The 19,397-nt window shown below is 38.5% G+C and overlaps 1 protein-coding gene across 1 annotated transcript; it reads right to left on the bottom strand.

Moving 5' to 3' along the window:
* Nucleotides 1–304: 304 nt before the first annotated feature.
* LOC127835639 (uncharacterized) lies at nucleotides 305–9,898 on the bottom strand. The gene is made up of 2 exons (XM_052362075.1): nucleotides 8,840–9,898; nucleotides 305–342 (listed from the first exon to the last, which is right to left on the bottom strand). The coding sequence occupies exons 1-2, from the start codon at nucleotides 9,732–9,734 to the stop codon at nucleotides 305–307; spliced, it is 933 nt and encodes a 310-aa protein (XP_052218035.1). The 5' UTR covers nucleotides 9,735–9,898.
* Between the last annotated feature and the right edge of the window lie 9,499 nt (nucleotides 9,899–19,397).

Below are 19,397 nucleotides of genomic sequence, written 5' to 3'. Positions count from 1 at the left end.
AACGCATGCATGATTGCCGTGAATTGCAATTCATGGGCAGCATTGCGTTCATTCTAACAATAAATAGATTCATAAAATTATCAAAAAAAAAATATTGTCATCACATACTTTGTATGCATGACTAAGCTGCATTCTTGAATTAAAAAAAAAACAACAACAGGGATTTCGTTATTGCCCTGCAGTGGCATTATATATCTTTTTTACAATCAGATTACACAAACATCTTTAAAAAAAGATACAATTTTGGAACTGAGAAAATGAAGAGAATCGTTAACTTTCATTTCGTATTATTGGATTTCACCACTTACGGAAGCTCTTCGAAGGACAGAGGACTGCAGCCACCTGAAGTAAGAATGTGGAGTGAATCGTAAGCGAATCTTCGTGGAATCTTAAGTATTATCTTTAATCATAAGCATATTAAAGGAAAAATTTGTTATTGTGAAACGAACTTGGTGCAGTAAAGAAAAAACAAAGCTTCATTTGCAAAATTATTGAAATAAATGTTATAATACATTTTTATTAAGAAACTGATGTTATCAACGCAAGCAATCTTCAATTACTTTCGTTTCCAAAGAGTACATGTACGAGCGCTACGATAAGTTTAACTTATACTTAACATTTTCACTACTTAAAGTTTTTCGGTTAACCTGTCAATAACCGGTTACTTCAAAAGAATAACCGATTTATGTTTTTTTTAACCTCTCGAATTCTTACAAATAAGATCAATGGAAAATTGTTTAACGCCATAAAAGGTATATACACAGAAGTGAAAACTTAAGTGAAATCACATCATACTTAATGTGACATAATGCACTGACCTATGGGTTGACGGCAAGCTTGTAATTTAAGCCCAACATTGTTTTGTCGATTTATAAATGATTTATATGAATATCTTAAAGCAAGCGCATAAGGGGTATAAAGCTAACGCCATATGATCCCGAAATATTTATGATGCTATTCGCTGACGATGTTGCCCTAGCATCTGATACTATTTCTCGATCACAACAACAATTAAATTATTAACATGAATGATGCATTGAATATAAACTAGAATGTAATGCTCAAAAAAACTAAAATGTCGTTTTTGAAAAAAGCGGGTAAAGGTTATCTTCATAGGAAAATTGGTAGTATGCCGATGAAAAGTTAGAATGGAATGTGTTAACAGGTTCAATTATGTAGGCGTATATTTCTCATCAACTTTGTCAATGTATAAAATGTCCGAAAATATGGCTGTTAAAGCAAAACGTTTTATTGTATCGCTGATATATTCTTTGTACGAATATATGCCAATGAAATATAACTGTTATTTCAAGCTTATTGATGCCAAGGTTATGCAAATCTGAGTGTCTGTGATACCTTTAGCCTCCATAACCTTGTTAAAGACCCAACTTGCTTCATGAAAAATTGCACTCCCTCCTTTATTGATGTTATTCTGACAAATTGCAAATCCCTTGTGCTCAAGACAATTAATTTCAATTGTGGCTTGAGTGATTGTCATAATTTCATTGCCACTTCCCTTAGAGAACAGTGCGACCCAATTATTAAGGCCAAAGTCAAATACCGAAGTTATAAGAATTTTAATGAAGAAGATTTAAACAATGATTTAGTCAAAACTTCCTTTCATATTGCTCACATTTTTTATGACATTGACGATATTTATTGGGCGCACGAAACCCTTCTGAAGCAAGTAATTGATGAGCATGTCCCTATTAAAGAAAAAATCCCAAGAAGTCACTACCACCCTATATGAACTCTACTTATCGAAACATTATCTTTAAAACCCGACAGGCCAAAAATAATTATAACAAGGGACAAAATTGTCACAAAACCAGGTTTTCATTGTGAAAAAAAATCTGATAAAGGGAGAAAACTCAAACTGAGCTTTTGAAATGAACAAACAAAATTAAGTGTGACCTTGACCTTGGAGATATCGACGTAATTATTTCGCGCGACACACCGTCCAATGATGGTGAACAAATGTGCCAAATGATTTTAAAATCTGACAATGAACGACATAGTTATGGCCCGGACAAGCTTGTTCCGCCCGCCCGCCAGCCCGCCAGCCAGCCAGCCAGCCCGCCCGCATTCGCCAATCTAATAACCAGTTTTTTCTTTCGGAAAACCTGGTTAATGAAACCCAACCCAGGATAATTGGAAACAGTACACTACACTCCGAAATACCAAAACCAAAGAAAAACGGGATAGTATCACAGTTTACTTTAAAGAACGGTGCGACGGGGGCCCGAAGTCGAAAGACTTCTGGCCGACAATCAAACCGTTCCTATCACAAAAATCCGTAACTAAAACCAACAGTCAGATCATCCTAAAGGAGTCAGAGTCTGAAAAGCTTATCTCTGATCAGTCCATTGGTGTTGACAAAATGAATACTTTTTATGTCAATGTAGCCAAAAATATTGGAATAAATACTGCAACCCAGGTTAATCAAGATCATCCAAGTATTAAAGCAATACATGAGAATACACCAAAACTCCAATTTGATTTTATCCCTGTAACTTCTGAGAACATAACTAACGGTATTAAACAACTGGATAGTAAGAAGGCGACATGAGTGGATAATATACCGCCAAAGATCATTAAAGCTGGGTCCCCTTGTCTTGCCCCTTCCATAGCTGCTCTAGCTAACACTATCATAAAGAAAGGTCAGTTCCCAACCCAACTTAAACAAGCACAGGTTACTCCCATTTTTAAAATGACCCCTTCATTGAGTCAAATTACAGGCCAGTTAGTATACTTCCAACGATGTCTAAGTCATACGAACGCCAAATCTGCAACCAACTGAATCTGCACTTCAGTCAATTATTTCACCCCTTTCTTGCCGCTTTTAGACCAACGTTTGGTTGTCATACTACCCTTCTCCGCCTAATCGAAGATCCCTTGATGAAAACAAATATGTCGGTGCCATTCTGATGGACTTGCCCAAGGCATTCGACTGTCTTCCCCATGATTTGATTATCGAAAAACTAAAAGCTTATGGTCTCTCAGATAATGCATGCAAGCTAGTGCAAAGTTACATATCCAATAGATCCCAAATGGTTAAAATAAATAAATTTCACAGTAGCTTGCTAGAAATAACTAAGGGTGTGCCCCAAGGGTCAATCCTAGGTCCTCTGATATTCAACATCTTCATCAATGACATTTTCTTTTTTGTCAAAAAGTCAACCCTCTACAACTATGCTGATGACAACACTTTATCTTTCTGTCACAGCAATCTCAAAGTATTTAAAGATACCATTGAATCTGAAAGCGCGGACCTAATCAAGTGGTTTGATAATAACCAAATGCAGGCGAATCACGATAAATTCCAAGCCATATGTTAGGAAATAAAACAAATAAAGAGGTCAAATCTGTCCAACTTAACAGTACAGTTATCCAATGTGAAGACGAGGTTAAGCTCTTAGGTATTTTACTTGACTCCCAATTAAATTTTGATAGCCAGGTCACAAACATCTGTCAAAAAGCATCTAGGCAATTAAACGTCCTACAATGGTTAAGTTAACTCCTAAACTTCAACACAAGAATGGTTATCTTCAAGTCCTTCATCCGATCCAACTTCAACTATTGTCCAATCGTGTGGCACTTTTGTAGCAAGGCGAATACTGAAAAACTCAAAGGTTCAGTATAGAGCCTTGCGAATAGTCTATAATGACTATGACTCTCTATATCCAGTCCTGCTAGATAAGGCAAAGTTGTCTACCGTTCATCTCAGCAGATTAAGGACAATTGCAACAGAGACATAAAAAAATGATCAATTGTATCTCGCCTGTATATATCAAGGATCTTGTCAAATCCAAGTCATCATCATATAATCTTAGGTATGAAAACACACGTGTAGTACCTTCAGTGAGGACAGTTACACAGGGTAAGAACTCGTTTAGGTTTGAGTCTGTCCGGGTGTGGAATAGTCTGCCAAATCATATAAGGACCGCCGATGAATATAAAGAATTCACAAGACTGACCGTACCTGGACGGGCCCCAGATGCGGATGTGCCATGTGTAACTGGCCTCTACTATTGATAAACTCAGTAAGCAGTACATATATGCATGTGTAAGCCTCCATCTAATTAGTGTTATCTATTATGCTCATGATTTAGCAATCGTTTCATATACCGGTATATAATGTATGATTCATTCTTTTTTCATTTTTATTATTTTTGCTTGCTTTTGGTTATTTGTCTTATGTTCCTTATTATGTTTTAAATCATATATATATATGTGTGTGTTAATGTACATGTATATATTTATATATATATTTATTCATTTATATGTATATATATATATATATGTGTAATTGTATGTGTGTGTATGCGTGTGTGTGTGTGTGTATGTATATGTATAGGTGTATGTATATATGTTTAAACATGTATTTATGTGCTATACTTGCTTTAATATCTTAAATTTTTTACAGGTCTGCTAGGCTTGTTTTAAGTGTTTAAATGTTTATAATATATGTTTTAATACTGAACCATGCCAGATAACTTTAATGTAGCTTTAGGTATCTTAACATTTGTCTTATATGTATGTGTTTTTAACATGCAAAATATTATTCTCTTAATGTACACTTGTACTTAATTTGTGTTTTATGTGCTTTAACTATGTCTTTGTACTTTTTATGCTTATATAATATGCTTGATCTTTCTTTTAGCTCATTGACACTTGTTATACTATATACATTTGTTTGTCGGGAAATAGCTCATGAGCTACAATTATTGTTGTTCATATCCGACGTAAAATAAAGATTCTTGTATCTTGAATCTTCTTGTATCTTGTAAATTTTATTCTTTTTGGTAAAGAGCTTTGGGGACTAAACTCATTTGATGTTGTCGAACGTGTTTATGTACATGCTTGCAAGAGATTTATGTCAGCACCTTTACATAGATGTAATATTGCTGTACTTGGCGAATGTGGAAGATACCCATATTTGTACACGTATAAACCCACAGTTATTTCAGATATTATCATTAATATTTCCTTCCACTACATTGCTTGAACAAAACTTCAATTACTCCGCACGCTTTATGAACGCGTGTGTTATTACATATGCTATAATTTGTATGAGAACAGTTTTTAGCTCAGGGATATCAGATCGTCTTATAAACTAATTAATATATTATGCAATTATTTATACTTTCTTATAACAATACTAGCTAAATTAGTTGCATTTTGCCTCAAAACGCTTTAACAATACAAAAAAAAGATGCCGTGTATATTTCAAAGAATAATTTGAAGCTTAAACTATTAGTTCTACAAAAAATTACATTTGCACATAAAAAACATAACAAATGAAATATTGCCAGTACACTCGTAACTATACAACTGCGTGTTTGTTTTTCTTGATTTTGTGAAGTGGCCCTGGCCCCCTGACTTTTTGAAAAAATGAGTCGCTAACTTTTCAAAATTATGAAAAATGAATCGCGAACTTCTTAAAATTGTAAAAAAAAATAAGAGTCACGAACTTGAAAATTTTGATATTCAGCTGGTTAAGAATAAGTATAGTAAATGCATGTTTAATGCTTGCATCATATTAAAATGTTTTTAGAATCCATTAAAATCATATTTTCATTGTCTTGATACTTTTTTCAACAAATAACAACTTACATTTAGATCAACAATATTCTGACTGGGTAACTCCGTATTCAACCATAGAAAAGCCTATCCCATGTCAATATCTTGTCTCGCGTATGTTACATATTAAATCAAATTGTAATTTTGAATTGTAAAATGACCATTTTTTACAGGTTTTTTTGGACAGTTTTAAGCCCAAAAAGTCCGATTGTTTCAGAGTCAAAATGGCCATTTTTGTCAAGTATTGTAGCCTTCATAGATTTGTACAATGTCCATGTCGAAATTGTGAAATGGCCGTCCACGGCTATTCTGCTAAGAAGGAAAAAAAGCCCTGAACCTCTTTAGGGAAGAGACAAATCTCAAAACCTTGCATGAATATACAATACATGAAACTACTGGCATGTAACTATGACAAACTAAGTATAAATAGTATCAGGAGTACAGCATTTTATTAACATATCACACAGCTTTGACATACAGATCCAATGCTTTATTACTGGCATCTTTTTGTAAAGGCTGACGTTTAATCGAAAATGTATTTGAAAATTTTAGAGATATTAACCAAATATTAACAAAGTAAAATTCCGGTCACATCGGCAGGAGATCATTCTTATCTTCACTCAAAGTGCCTTTATATGGCCAAGTGACCGATTGCTATTCATGTAGACACATGCAAAAACACATGACAAAAAAACAATTAATAAATAATACTAAAACGATAAATACGAATCATAGCAGCAGGGGTTAAAAACCCGGGCGCCCATTTCACAACTTCGGTCCTGATTTATACATAAAACAGTTAAAATTTAATTAATACTGCACTACACGAGAATAAAGCAGAATGCGCTTCAATTTAATTCCTATTTAATAACTTTAACTTAAAGTAATGGTCGTATGTTATAAGCGCAACTGAATTGTAACTTCATGAGGCACGATGAAATCAACCAAAATATATAATATATCTCGCATTTTAGTAATCAACCTTTTTTTATAAATCTTCATGAAGTATAATTTTCTGATCATATTCATGCAGTGCAAGCTGTAATATTGGTCGTAAAAAGCCGATTTACATAACTTTCTTACACATATTTCTATAAAACTAAACAAAAGTTTAATTTCCTACCCAAAGTTATAAAATCAATTCTTTTGACAACACATTCTTCAATGTACGTCTTTAAAACTGAAAACTTATATATCAAATCCATAAACAAGCAAACTACAAAACATTATGTCTTGTCTTCAAAAAGTTTTTAAATTTTAATCCAAAAATATGGTTGAAATTTTATGTCATCTTCTTTAACAAACAGCATCACGTTACTTTGTGGGCTTCACAATTCAATGTTAATGGATGTAAACACACTGGTAAGTGGTGATTTTCTTTCAAATAACGGTTGAAAAATTAAGAATGTCAACTAGTGCATAAAAGACAGTTTTTATGCTGCTTATGGTAGTATGAAAAATATATCAGAATTACTTTATTTAATAAGCCCGTGTTCTAGACCGAAAATTCGATGTGTACAGCATTCATGTGCACGCTTATGCTGCACGCGATGTGAACTTTCGGCAACGATTTAAGACGTTTTCAATGAGTTATTCTAAATTCTTAAGATATCGGCGCAAACTGCAAGAAAAGCTCTCTTTTATTCGTTAAAGATTTTTGCAAATGTATATCAATAACTTGATATATTTGCAACACTTAAGTTCTAAACGGTATGTTTACATTCTGTCCACCCGTGTGAACTCCGTTTTTCAAAAACTAAATAGCATAAACTATTACATACAAACAAAAAAGATTTTTTTAATGTGCCCTTTGATAAAAAAAGTATTGTATCAAATTAATAACTTTTTGAATCGCATATCACCTTTAAACATTACACACAAGGCTGTAAACATATTTAGATTTAGCACATTCTCATGTTGAGGGACAGGTTGCCAATATAGTTTCGTATGAAGTTTTAGAATTGTAATTGAAAGGTGCTCAATAGGATATGTCTAGTTGTATAACATACACAAATTTTTAAAGAAAGTATTTGCATTGTTTTGGGGTCCGAGTGTCAATGGTCTTTTCTTGCACCATGAAAGCGTTTCGTCCTTTTGTGTTTATAAGGAGGAGAAAATGCGTTTATATAACTGTTCTTTGCTAAAGATGTTACAAAATTAAACATATATATTAGTCGTTTAATTCTTAAGGTAAATCCGTAAACGTTTAATGCATTCAAATTCTAAAACAAATCTAGATTTTTTGCACCTATTAGACATTTTTACCAATTAGACTTCTTAGCAGGTTTAATAAACATATACGTTACATAATGGCCAGTTGATTAAAATGCTATTAAATGAAATTATTTATAAAAAATTAGTTTATAAATGGTTTATTGAAAGCCCTTTAAGATATCCACAGGTCTTGCTAAAGCATTAAGCTCTTACGTGTATATAACATTCATGAAAAGACTGGCCCTTTGTTTAGCCGTTTCAACATAGTTCATAACCAAAAGTGTTATATTGAATTTTTCATTACATTAATGTAAAGAAGCATTGCTTTAAAGAGAATCCCAGTGCACACTCTTACTGCAATTAAGTATTATGACATACCGTCTCGATCCTCCGAAAACGTTGGATGGATGCTTAATCATTGACTTGAGATATCGTTGCATACCATAGTATTTCAACTACGAGATAACCCAATTATTGTATAAGCGTTTAAATCTTAAAGTGAATAAATCGATTGCAAGCGAAATGAAAGGAAACGAATAAACGTTCATTTAATCAGATACATTTCTTATTTACTCAGTGCTATTGTTTATTGTAGGTTTACTCTGTAGTATTAGTCATTTGCTGCGATTAATGTGTTACATGATTATAATTTGTGAACGGAAGAAATCGAAGGTCAAGTGTAAATTATGTGAGCTGTTAAAACAAGGCCGTTATCGAATTGGCGTGCATGTCACTTTTATGCACCGAAAGAATTATAACACCTTATAAAAAACAAGGATTATCATTGGCTGATATGAAAATAATGAGGTTGAACGTGATTGACATTTATATAAACATATATAAAATATAACTCTCAATACTATGAATATTATTCTATATGTTAACATAATAAATGTAAAAGTGTGTTTAGTAAATATGCTTATTATCACGTCAATCATGCAGACACTTTTTATAGTAATACTTTATGCTACTGGAGTGTTTGGAACAGACACGAAAACACCAACTGTTAAACTGTGAATAGAAACCGCAGTAAACTATTTACCTTGTAAATTGCATGTCTCGTCAGTATGGAGTCTAACATTGTTTTCTTTCGTGTGTAAAAGTTTTGTCAGCTCGTTTGAGAAACAGAGATGCATTGTTATTGACATCGGAAGTTGTTTTTGACGTTCAATAACACACTGAGCTTTCCTTCGTGTTTCTGAAACAGCTCTACCGACGATAAATTGTTGCGAGGGTGTTCCTTTCTTCAATGTACGAGACAACAATTTAAGTCCTTGAGAAATATCTGTCTCAATAATGTCCAGTTCATCTTTCCTTTGTTCAATAAGCAATTTCTTTTCCGCACGGATACTTTCGGACTTTTGTAGAAATAAATATTTATCACTATCCAGCAGGTCCATCAGTTTACTTTTAATTTCATCAATTTCTGATGAAAGATTTTCAACTCTTTCATTTAATTCAACCTCTAACTGCCCCATTTCCTTTTTCATAGAGATACTTTCTTCATGTATTCTCAACAAAGCAATATGCTTTTGTCTACATGCTTCTTTTTCTTCTGATAAAGCACTCAGCTCAGTGAACTTATCGCACTTACGATGGGTGGTTACACATCCACTGCAACACAATAGATCATGATCCTCACAGTAAAACTTTACTTTCTTCATGTGCTGCATGCATGTATCGAGACCTTTCATGTCCAAACCAGTTTCTGTTGAGTCATGTTTTTTTACAAGTATAATTTCATGACTATTGAATTGATGTCGTAATACAAAATCTCTGCATTTATCACAGAGAAGGTGTATTCTGATTTCTGTGATAGCACTTGTTTCTGTATGGGTAAATTTCTTAATACAAGTCGCGCACAATTTTTCCTTTAAATCGTCATCTACAATGTCACTGGCATGTTCCTGACTCGCATCGTATCCACCCGTTGCCATGTTTCTATTTGATATAAACAATCTGTTTCCCTGCAAAGACAACGCGAACTTGAATTAATTGTACAAAAAATATTCATATATACCAATATAACCTATATAAACCAACGTATCCGTACAAACAAACGTTAAACAAAATGTATTTTCAAATCGAAACTAGTTGTGGGGGGAAGGTTATCGACGTTTTACCTGCGCGTTAATAATCATGATCTGCAGTAAACACAGTGTCGTATCTATGCACAGGGCTTAAGGTTATATTACACTAATTCCGATTCCCATAGGGTCCCATTATAAAACTGACAACTTTCACAGCATTTTTCTTGCCTTTCCGACGTATCAATTTTTCCGAACCTGGTATCATTTTAAAGATAGATCTGTCATCTTCCAATAATTGCAATCAAAAACATACCGTCTCGCAACTTCTAAGAAAGTAAATCGCTGTCGAATGAACCCACCGTAGAAAAACGTGTTTCGGAATCCTAATTTCGACAAAAGCCCCACACAATAGAAAACACACCCTCAAAAGTTCATCTTTTAAGTTAGCTTCCAATCCAAGGCATCAAAGTACTCCAGACACATACAGGATATTACAAATAACCACAAAAGACATGTCTCACATTGTTAAATGGCTTATATTCAGGAAGAGAAAAGGAACTCTTTAGAAATAGGCACTACTTTCGAATGGACCACGGAGGGATACACAATGATTTAGTGTAATGTAACCTTAAGGATGTTCGATCGTTTCCACTTTACGTTAATTGATTCACTATATCGTAAAATTTAAAAACATTTATATATTTTCACGGTTTCAAAAGATAAGGTTTGAATAAACGAGTGAAAATTATTGTTTGACTGTTCTGATTATGCGCCTATAAAATTTCGGCATTTACAAATTTTCGAGATTTACTGCAATGAAACCAAGCATTCGATTGCTTGACGTCACTTTATGATCTACATCGATGAAACGCTTGCTACCGCTTGAGACATTATTTTTGGCGTGGAGTCTAGAATGGATTCTTTTATTTTGCTATATAGGATACCGCTAAAGTTGGCCGTGTTCATAAATCCATTGACACCAGCTGGGACCTACAATACTGTAGTAGATAATGTTAGAGTATAATAAAATATAACACACTATAAACACTGAAAAAATGATCCTTTCTTGTAAGAAAAAATTTAAACAATAAGAAAATAAGGACTTACAACGCCCAAGAAAAAAGTGGTTGCACGGGTTCGAACCCTGATGTCTGCGTTAGTATTTTTTCAAAATGTAAGATACTTAGAGATCATTCACCGGGTGTGCGAGATCGCGATTTTAAAGTCGTGTTCTCGCATATATGACCTTTGAAAAAAGCAAATGCGAGAAAACAATATCACGATACGAAGATACGAGGTTACAATACGAGATCGCGATATAACTATCGCGATCTTGCATCGTGATTTCGCGTTCTCGCATCGTGATCTCGTATTTTTGCACCTTGATTTCACTTATTCGCCTCGTGCAGTTGCGATTACGTTTATCTACGTAGGATTTCCATGCGGGAAGAATACAAAAACTCAGGAACAGAGACATGATCAAAATGTGGAGTTTAGTAAGTTGTTATTTTCAAAACAAATTTTCTTAAAATAAAATTCATTTTAATTATTATATACTTACCTGCTATCCTTAGCTACCTTTTCCAAAGGTGGGTTTATTCATCCGGAAAATTCTGGATCGGGAGCCGGCCACCCTGTCCCATACACCAAATCCAGATCAGGCAAGAACATAGTGCAATGCAACCTTAGTCTAAACCGGAACAGGACACGATGTCCACCATAAAATCAATCTTCTTTTAATATATCTAAAATAGAAGGTCGAAGAGCGGGATGGAAGGTGGGACTTACCGATAGCAGGTAAGGATTTAATAATTAAAATACATTTTATTTTAAGAAAATTTGTTTTAATAGCATAAATACGTTACCTGCTATCCTTAGCTGAATTTGCAGCTGCGGTGGGAAGGTTCGCGTATATCTCCCCATCACAGCAGAACCCGTGTACAGGGTTATCAGCCAAAGATCGCAGTATCATGTCCTCAGGTAATCTTTGTTAGTACGGTATTTCCACTTATATATCACGGATATGAGTAAGTAAACTATGCAATAGAAAACACTACCGTTTGTGCAACCACAACAGGTCCCAACATATACAAATTTTCTTGTTGGCACTCCAGAGAACGAAGATAAAAAGAGGAAAAGGTGGTCGGATTCCTCCAGAAAGCAGCTTGGAGCACTCAGAGAGTGGGTTGTGATTAATATACGCCCAAGAAGCCGACAGAACTCGTAATTCATGCGGTCTGATCTTAAATAGGGATGAATCCCTAGATGAAAGAGAAGAGTAAGCCTTTTTATAGTCGAGGCTACCCAACGAGAAATAGAAGCCGCAGACACATCGCCCCCCCCCTTTAAAGGAATGAAGAGTCTCTTGCAAGAACTTCCAATGGACTTAACTCTGTTGAGATAGAACTTCAAAACCCTGACTGGGCTTAGGAGTCTATCTTCATCTTCATGTCTACAATTTCTTGAAAGACTTGGGATCTTGAAGGGTTTAGAAACCATAGAGGGGAGTTGATTTTAGCAAGGAAACCTGGCTGACACAACAAAGTGACTGAGCCATCGGAGGAATCAAAACGAAGATGGCCACCTTCGATAGAAAGAGCATGAATTTCACTTCTCCGTTTGGCTGAAGCCATAGTAAGAAGGAAAACGGTCTTCCATGTTAGGAACAGTAAAGAAGCTTGCTAAAGAGGTTCATAAGGAGCCTTAGTAAGCGAACAAAGAACGCAAGCCAAATCCCATTTAGGGGTAAGGGAACGAGAAACAGGACGTTTGAGTTCCATGGCTCGGATCAGTTCCGAAATGGCTGGGTCAGCACAGACTTGTGATGACTTACGAAAAGCCAATGCATGTGAAATCATAGATCTGTATCCTTTGATGGAGCTAAGAGAAAGTTTCTTATCATCAAAAAGATATATGAGAAAATCCGCTATGCGTCTAGCAGAGGGATTGAGGGGATCAATTTTCCCTCGAATATCAGTCAGAGAAGAGCTTCCAGCGAGCATCATTGACTGTTCTGGTGGATTTTCTCCTTGCAGAGGCAACAAGTGTGGAAGCCCTGACCGAAAAGCGTTTCTTCTGCAGGGATTGCCTGATAACGGCCAGACGTGTAAGTGGAACATGTTTGGATCCGCATGAAGTCTGCCTGTCTGAGATAGGAGATCTGACCTGTGAGGAAGTTTCCTGGGATAGTCGCACAGGAGACTGAGACGGTCGTTGAACCAGGATCTCCTTGGCCACCAAGGGGCTACCAGGCAAGAGCTCACCCTGATCTTCGCCAAGATTAGGAGAATGAGAATGGTTGGGAGATAGGCGTAAGCGTCCAGTTGGTCCCAGTCGAACGAAAGCGCGTCTACCGCTCACGCTGCTGGATCGTAGACTGGACTCACGTACAGGGGAAGTCTGTGGTTGTCTCTGGTTGCAAATAGATCGACCATAGGATAACCGAACGTGAGAAAAATCTGGTTGGCCACTTCCTGATGAAGTGTCCACTCTGACGGAAGTAACTGATGTTTGCGAGACAAACTGTCTGCCAGGGCATTGAGATGACCTGGTATGTGTTTGGCCAGAAGGTAGATGTTGAGGCTCTTGCAAAGAATGAGTAAGTTCTTAGTTTCCAGATACAGGGAGTGCGAGTGTGTCCCCCCCCTCTGTGCCTGGATGTAAGCCACGACTGATGTGTTGTCTGATGACACCATCACACAGGAGTCCCAAAGATGTAATTGGAAATGAGATAAAGCTAGAAAGACTGCTCGCATTTCTAGATTGTTGATATGTAGGTGATACTCCTGAGAAGACCACAATCTTGAGATTATCAGGCTGAGTGGTTCCAAGTGAGCGCCCCAACCTTCCCTGCTCGCATCCGTTATGAGATGTAATGAAGGTTGTGGGGGAAGAAGCGGTACTCCTGCCATGAGAGTCTCCTCGTCTAGCTACCACGAAAAATGGGGGACTAAGGTTGGGAGGATTGGAATCTGTGTTAGCAGATTGTCCAGAGACCATTTTCAACAAGCTGAAAGGTAGAGCTGAAGAGGACGTAGGAAGAGACGTCCCAACTGCACAAAGTCTGCTACTGAACTCAGGATACCATTGAGAGAGAGGAATTCTTGAGCTGTTATATGAGATTGGGACAGAACCCATTTGACCTTCACCAGGAGGTCTGAGATACGTTGACTCGAGACCAGACCCGATTGATGTGGGTCAAAAAATTCATTCCCACGAAGGTGAAATCCTGAGATGGAATGAGGTCTGATTTTTCTGCATTGAGAAGGAGTCCTAACGAGAGGAGTTCTTTCCAAGAGAAATCTAGGTTCCGCAGAAGAACTTGACGATCGAGCTGGTGTAAGAGCCAATCGTCGAAATACTGAGGAAGAAGAGTCCCGTGAACCCGGAGTTGTGCACCGACTGCAGCCATAAGTTTGGTTAAAACTCGTGTTGCGGTCACTAATCCAAACGGCATAGCCCAAAACTGGTAGACCTGGCCTCGAAAGGCGAAGCGCAGGTACTCCCGATAGTTGGGATGGATCTGAACATGGAAGTATACATCTTCCAGGTCCAAGGACACCCCCAGTGCATGGGTTTGGTGGAGTTCCGTATGAAGGCAGTAGTCTCCATCTTGAAAGTTGGTTTGACTAGAAACGTGTTGAACACTTTTAAGTCTATGACCGGTCTTCAGGAGCCGTTTTTCTTTAAAACCAGAAAAAGGCGACTGTAAAAACCTGGAGAATAAGGATCGTGAACCCTTTCTACCGCTTGTTTTTTCAAGAGACCGAGAATGGAGTCTTGAATTTGAGGATGTGGAGATACAAGATCTATGGGGACGCGAGAAAGTGGAGGCCTCTTTTCGAATTGAAAAGTGAGGCCTTTTGTAACAAGGGAATGAACCCATGCGTCCAAAGTTATTTGGAGCCATCGATTTGCAAAGTGAAAAAGTATGGCCCCCACTGGTACCTCCGGCATGGGAGGTAGTGGCGGTAGAAAGGGGAATACCCTAGGACTGACCTTGGGGAGGTCTGCCCTTTCCGGTCGAAGGTTTGGAAGTCTTTTGATCCGGCTTGTTTTTGCCCTTATTCCAATACTCTTTACCAGACAATATCCGAAAGGAAGAAGGTCTGTTATAGGAAGAAGGCCTGTTAGGGGCCGGACGTGGAGTAGAAGGAAGCCTTTTAGAGAAAAGGTTGTTCTTCTTAGCATTCTTAGCTGCCGGTGGACGCTTAAAAGCTGGTCAGAGTTGTTACGCACTAAAAAAGCATGGATCTGGTCTTCACGGTCAGCCGTGATAGCCGCTTGTGTACTGCCTCCAAAAAGGGAATCTGCTGTGAGAGAAGCCGTTCTGAGCGAGTTCACGCCTGGTTCCAACAGAAATTGTTTAGGCAGGGAAGAGAGGATGGGGTCTCTCCGGATCCTTAGCATCTCGGACATTGAAGACGTAGCACTATGTGACAAAACCTGTATCGTCCGTGAAAGATGAATTAATCAGTCACGAAGTTCCTCTTGAACTGAGTCCGACAGTTCACAAGCCATCTCTAAGCTTGGGGCCGCCATGAGGTCTATCTGGTTAGCAAGACCGATAGAACGGCGTTCTCTCAGTTCCCAATTCTCCAACATGGAGTAAGGAACTGAAATAGGGCTAGAAGCAACTGGCATAGTAAGCAAAAGCTTGCTAATGTCCGGATCCGGACCCGGTAGTTTGGAAAGGTCCAAACCGGTAGTAGGATCGGGTAGTGGGGGTTTGTAGCTTTTACCGCCTTCACGTGTAGGCTCAGTCAGGTCCTTAGGGACTTTCCATGGCGATGGAGAAGGCTTATTAGAGGGTTCCAGGGACTGGAAAACCGACATTATTGTCGAGCCAATAGGAAGGGGGGGAGGTCGCGGTGAGACGTCGCCTTGCTAATCCTGTTGGGATCATGTTTACGGGCCAACTGTTCTGTGACGGAGATCGCAGAATTTGTAGCCGACATGGAAGGGCGAGGGCAAAAGTTTCTAGTCAAACCGACTTTCAAGATGGAGACTACTGCCTTCATACGGAACTCCATCAAACCCATGCACTGGGGGTGTCCTTGGACCTGGAAGATGTATACTTCCAGGTTCAGATCCATCCCAACTATCGGGAGTACCTGCGCTTCGCCTTTCGAGGCCAGGTCTACCAGTTTCGGGCTATGCCGTTTGGATGAGTAACCGCAACACGAGTTTTTACCAAACTCATGGCTGCAGTCGGTGCACACCTCCGGGTTCACGGGACTCTTCTTCCTCAGTATTTCGACGATTGGCTCTTACACCAGCTCGATCGTCAACTGCTTCTGCGGAACCTAGATTTCTCTTGGAAAGAACTCCTCTCGTAAGGACTCCTTCTCAATGCAGAAAAATCAGACCTCAATCCATCCTAGGGTATGGAACATTATTTCGTAGACCTGATTAATAGAGGCCAAATAGGATTCGGCCTCAACGTTGGACTCTGCGCCCGTTTCCGTCGAACCGCCTGCAAGATCTGTGGTCTGTATGTAGTCGGTGGAGGAAGAAGTAGGAATACCAGAGGAATGTATTCCATCAGCTTCTATTGTCATTGGATCATTATCCTGCACTAGAATGGAAATATCTGGGGAGGATGGCTGATCAGAAACAAAATCAGCAAACTGATTATGTAAACTTGCTGTAACCGGTAGAGAATCAGAAATGATAGGCACAAGGTGTCCTGGAGATTGTTGAATCCATAATGTATTATTATCGGAAGCGGTAGCAGACGGGGGTATACGACTAGTTATTAAAGAAGATACCCGTGGAGCTGAAAATGTAGTCGTAGTATCAAGGTGAACACTTGATCCAGGAGCCTGAGAGTTAAACGAACTAGTGTTCGTAGACAAATTAGGCCTGGCGGTTGAAACGTGTGTGGAGGTCAATATGGGGACCGACACACGTGGAAGAGAGACATGAGATTCCATAACGGAATAAGAGGGGGAACGCCGAGGGGGCCGGTGGTTCTGAGAGCTCCTATGTGAGTAGTAGCGATGTCTCTTATCCCTGCGATGCCGAGACACTGTTCGGAGATGCTGGGAACGAGATCTCCTGGAGTAACGCTTATCGTTGGCGTGATCGTTTACGAGAATTTCGACGCCGAGAACTGCTCGAATAAGAAGAGCGTGAAATATGTCTACTCCGGTAGTGATGAGGGCTCTTTAACGAAGACGAAGAGTCCTGGGATGACGAGTAAAAGGAGGACGAATGGTCGGAGACATCCGATGATGAACGGCTACGACTGTGGTAAGAGGTAGGAACGCGACTGCGCTTACTATTGTGAAGTGCTGACAACGTTGTGTCAATATCCGGTGACAGTAGTGCAGTAACTCCCTCACTAACAGGTGTTGCATGACCAGTAAAATGGCCAGGCAAACTGGAATGAACTGTGACCAGAACGGTCCTTAGTTCACAGGACCGGTCAAAGAATGACTGGTGACCGGTGATTGGTGATCGGTGCTCAATAACCGGTGCACGATAACCGATGCTAGGTTACCGGTACCCGGAACCGGGTGACCGGTGTCAGGTGTCTTACCTTGACTGGTGACCGGTGTCTTACCTTGACTGGTGACCGGTAACCGGTGCCCGGTTAACGGACCGGTCATGTAATGACCGGTGACGTCACCGGGTAGCGACCGAAGTATGGCAGGAGCCATATGGTCTGACGTCGACCGATGCATAGCCGAAGCCACGTGGTCGACGTCACCGGGAAAAGACCGATGTATGGCGATAGCCATATGGTCTGACGTCGACCGACAAAGGGCTAAAGCCTCGTGGTCGACGTCTTGCCCGGTCCCGTGCAAAGACCGAAGTATGGCGGAAGCCATATGGTCTGACGTCGACCGACGCATGGCCGGAGCCATGTGATCGACGTCTTGCCCGGTAAGTTCCACTGGAACAGGTCCTTCTGCACGCTTGCGGCTCTGGAACGTTTCTCTACGTTGTTCAGCCATCACGTGCTAGAAGTATATCTAAAACAAACAAAACAAAAATCCAGAAACAATACGGAGGATAGATTGAAAGACAAGTAATTAAACTTATTCAATCAATATACCACGAAGATACAATAAACAGAACGAAATTTAATCGATTTAAAATTCGACAATGTGGAGGCCTGTTCACTATATAATCCGTAACAAAAATCAAGAAATAATACGGAGAATAGATTGAAAGACAAGTAATTAAACTTATTCCATCAATATACCCACGAAGACACAATAAACAGAACGAAATTTTATCGATTTAAAATTCGACAAAATGGAGGCCTGTTTACTATACAATACGGAAAGGAAGATTGATTTTATGGTGGACACCGTGTCCGGTTCCGGTTTAGACTAAGGTTGCATTGCCTTATGTTCTTGCCTGATCTAGATTTGGTGTATGGGACAAGGTGGCCGGCTCCCGATCCAGAATTTTCCGGATGAATAAACCCACCTTTGAAAAAAGGTAGCTAAAGATAGCAGGTAACGTATTTATGCTATTAAAATTGATACGCACTTTAATTCCTTTAACAATAACTATCAACAGTAACGATAACAGGAAGTATCACTTCTCCATCGTCGGTACGCATGAAAACATAGCATATATATACACATTTTATTTGCTGTTTCTTAAATATTTTTCAAAATTAATTGATTTCGGACAAAGGACAATACCGTTATCATACACTATAACGATGACAAGCGTCACTTTGGTCATTCTATTCCGGTACTTGATAAGGTAACTAAGATACATCAGTGTACTTTAACGTACTAAAAACGCATTCCCTACAATGAAATCAAAGATGGATGCATCCATGTATATTAATGTACATACACGTGCCATTATGAACAAATTATCATATGATCACGAAAATAAATCTTTTGAAAAACACGTGTATTAGTAAATCTTTGCTTGAGCTGTCGTTCATATGCATGCACGAACTCATTTTTAAACATAACAAGAGCTGTCAGAGGACAGCGCGCTCGACTATTCGAGTGCTTGACAGTTTAACGCAAGCCATAATGGAGAGGGGGGTATAATGTGGGTGTGTGGTCATTTAATAGATGATCTTTCAAAAATAAGGAAAAAAAATTGGGGGGAGGGATTCTGGGGTGGAGCGTGGGGGATGGTTTGGGTGGAGTCCATTGTGGTATGTCAGGTAAGTGTGTTTTGTCAAAGTATAAATCAACTGTGATCATAAATAAAAAAGTTATGGCAATTTAAGCAAAATTTATTTATTTGACCTTGAGAGTCAAGGTCATTCAAAGGTCAAGGTCAAATTCAACTTGCCAGGTACAGTACCCTCATGATAGTAAGACATTATTTAAAGTTTGAAAGCAATAGCCTTGATACTTAAGAAGTAAAGTGGATCGAAACACATAATTTAACAAAATATTCAAAGTTACTAAGACAAAAAAGGGCCATAATTCCGTTAAAAAGCAAACCAGAGTTATGCAACTTGCCCTGTACAGTCCCCTTACGATAGTTAGCGAGTTTTCCAAGTATAAAAGCAATAGCTATGATACTTTAGGAGTAATATGGACCAAAACACAAAACTTAACCAAATGTTCAATTATCTAA

Source organism: Dreissena polymorpha, chromosome 6 (assembly GCF_020536995.1).
Source record: "Dreissena polymorpha isolate Duluth1 chromosome 6, UMN_Dpol_1.0, whole genome shotgun sequence".
In the NCBI taxonomy this organism is placed as follows: Eukaryota; Metazoa; Mollusca; class Bivalvia; order Myida; family Dreissenidae; genus Dreissena; species Dreissena polymorpha.
The sequence above is the reverse complement of the archived record's forward strand: the minus strand, read 5'-3'. Positions and strand labels throughout refer to the sequence as shown.

Coding starts and splice junctions, on each gene's coding strand:
- LOC127835639 (XM_052362075.1), bottom strand. CDS start 9,734: ATGGCAACGGGTGGATACGATGCGAGTCAGGAACATGCCAGTGACATT. Junction 343..8,839: donor CGAGACATGCAATTTACAAG/GTAAATAGTTTA, acceptor TTCTTACTTCAG/GTGGCTGCAGTCCTCTGTCC.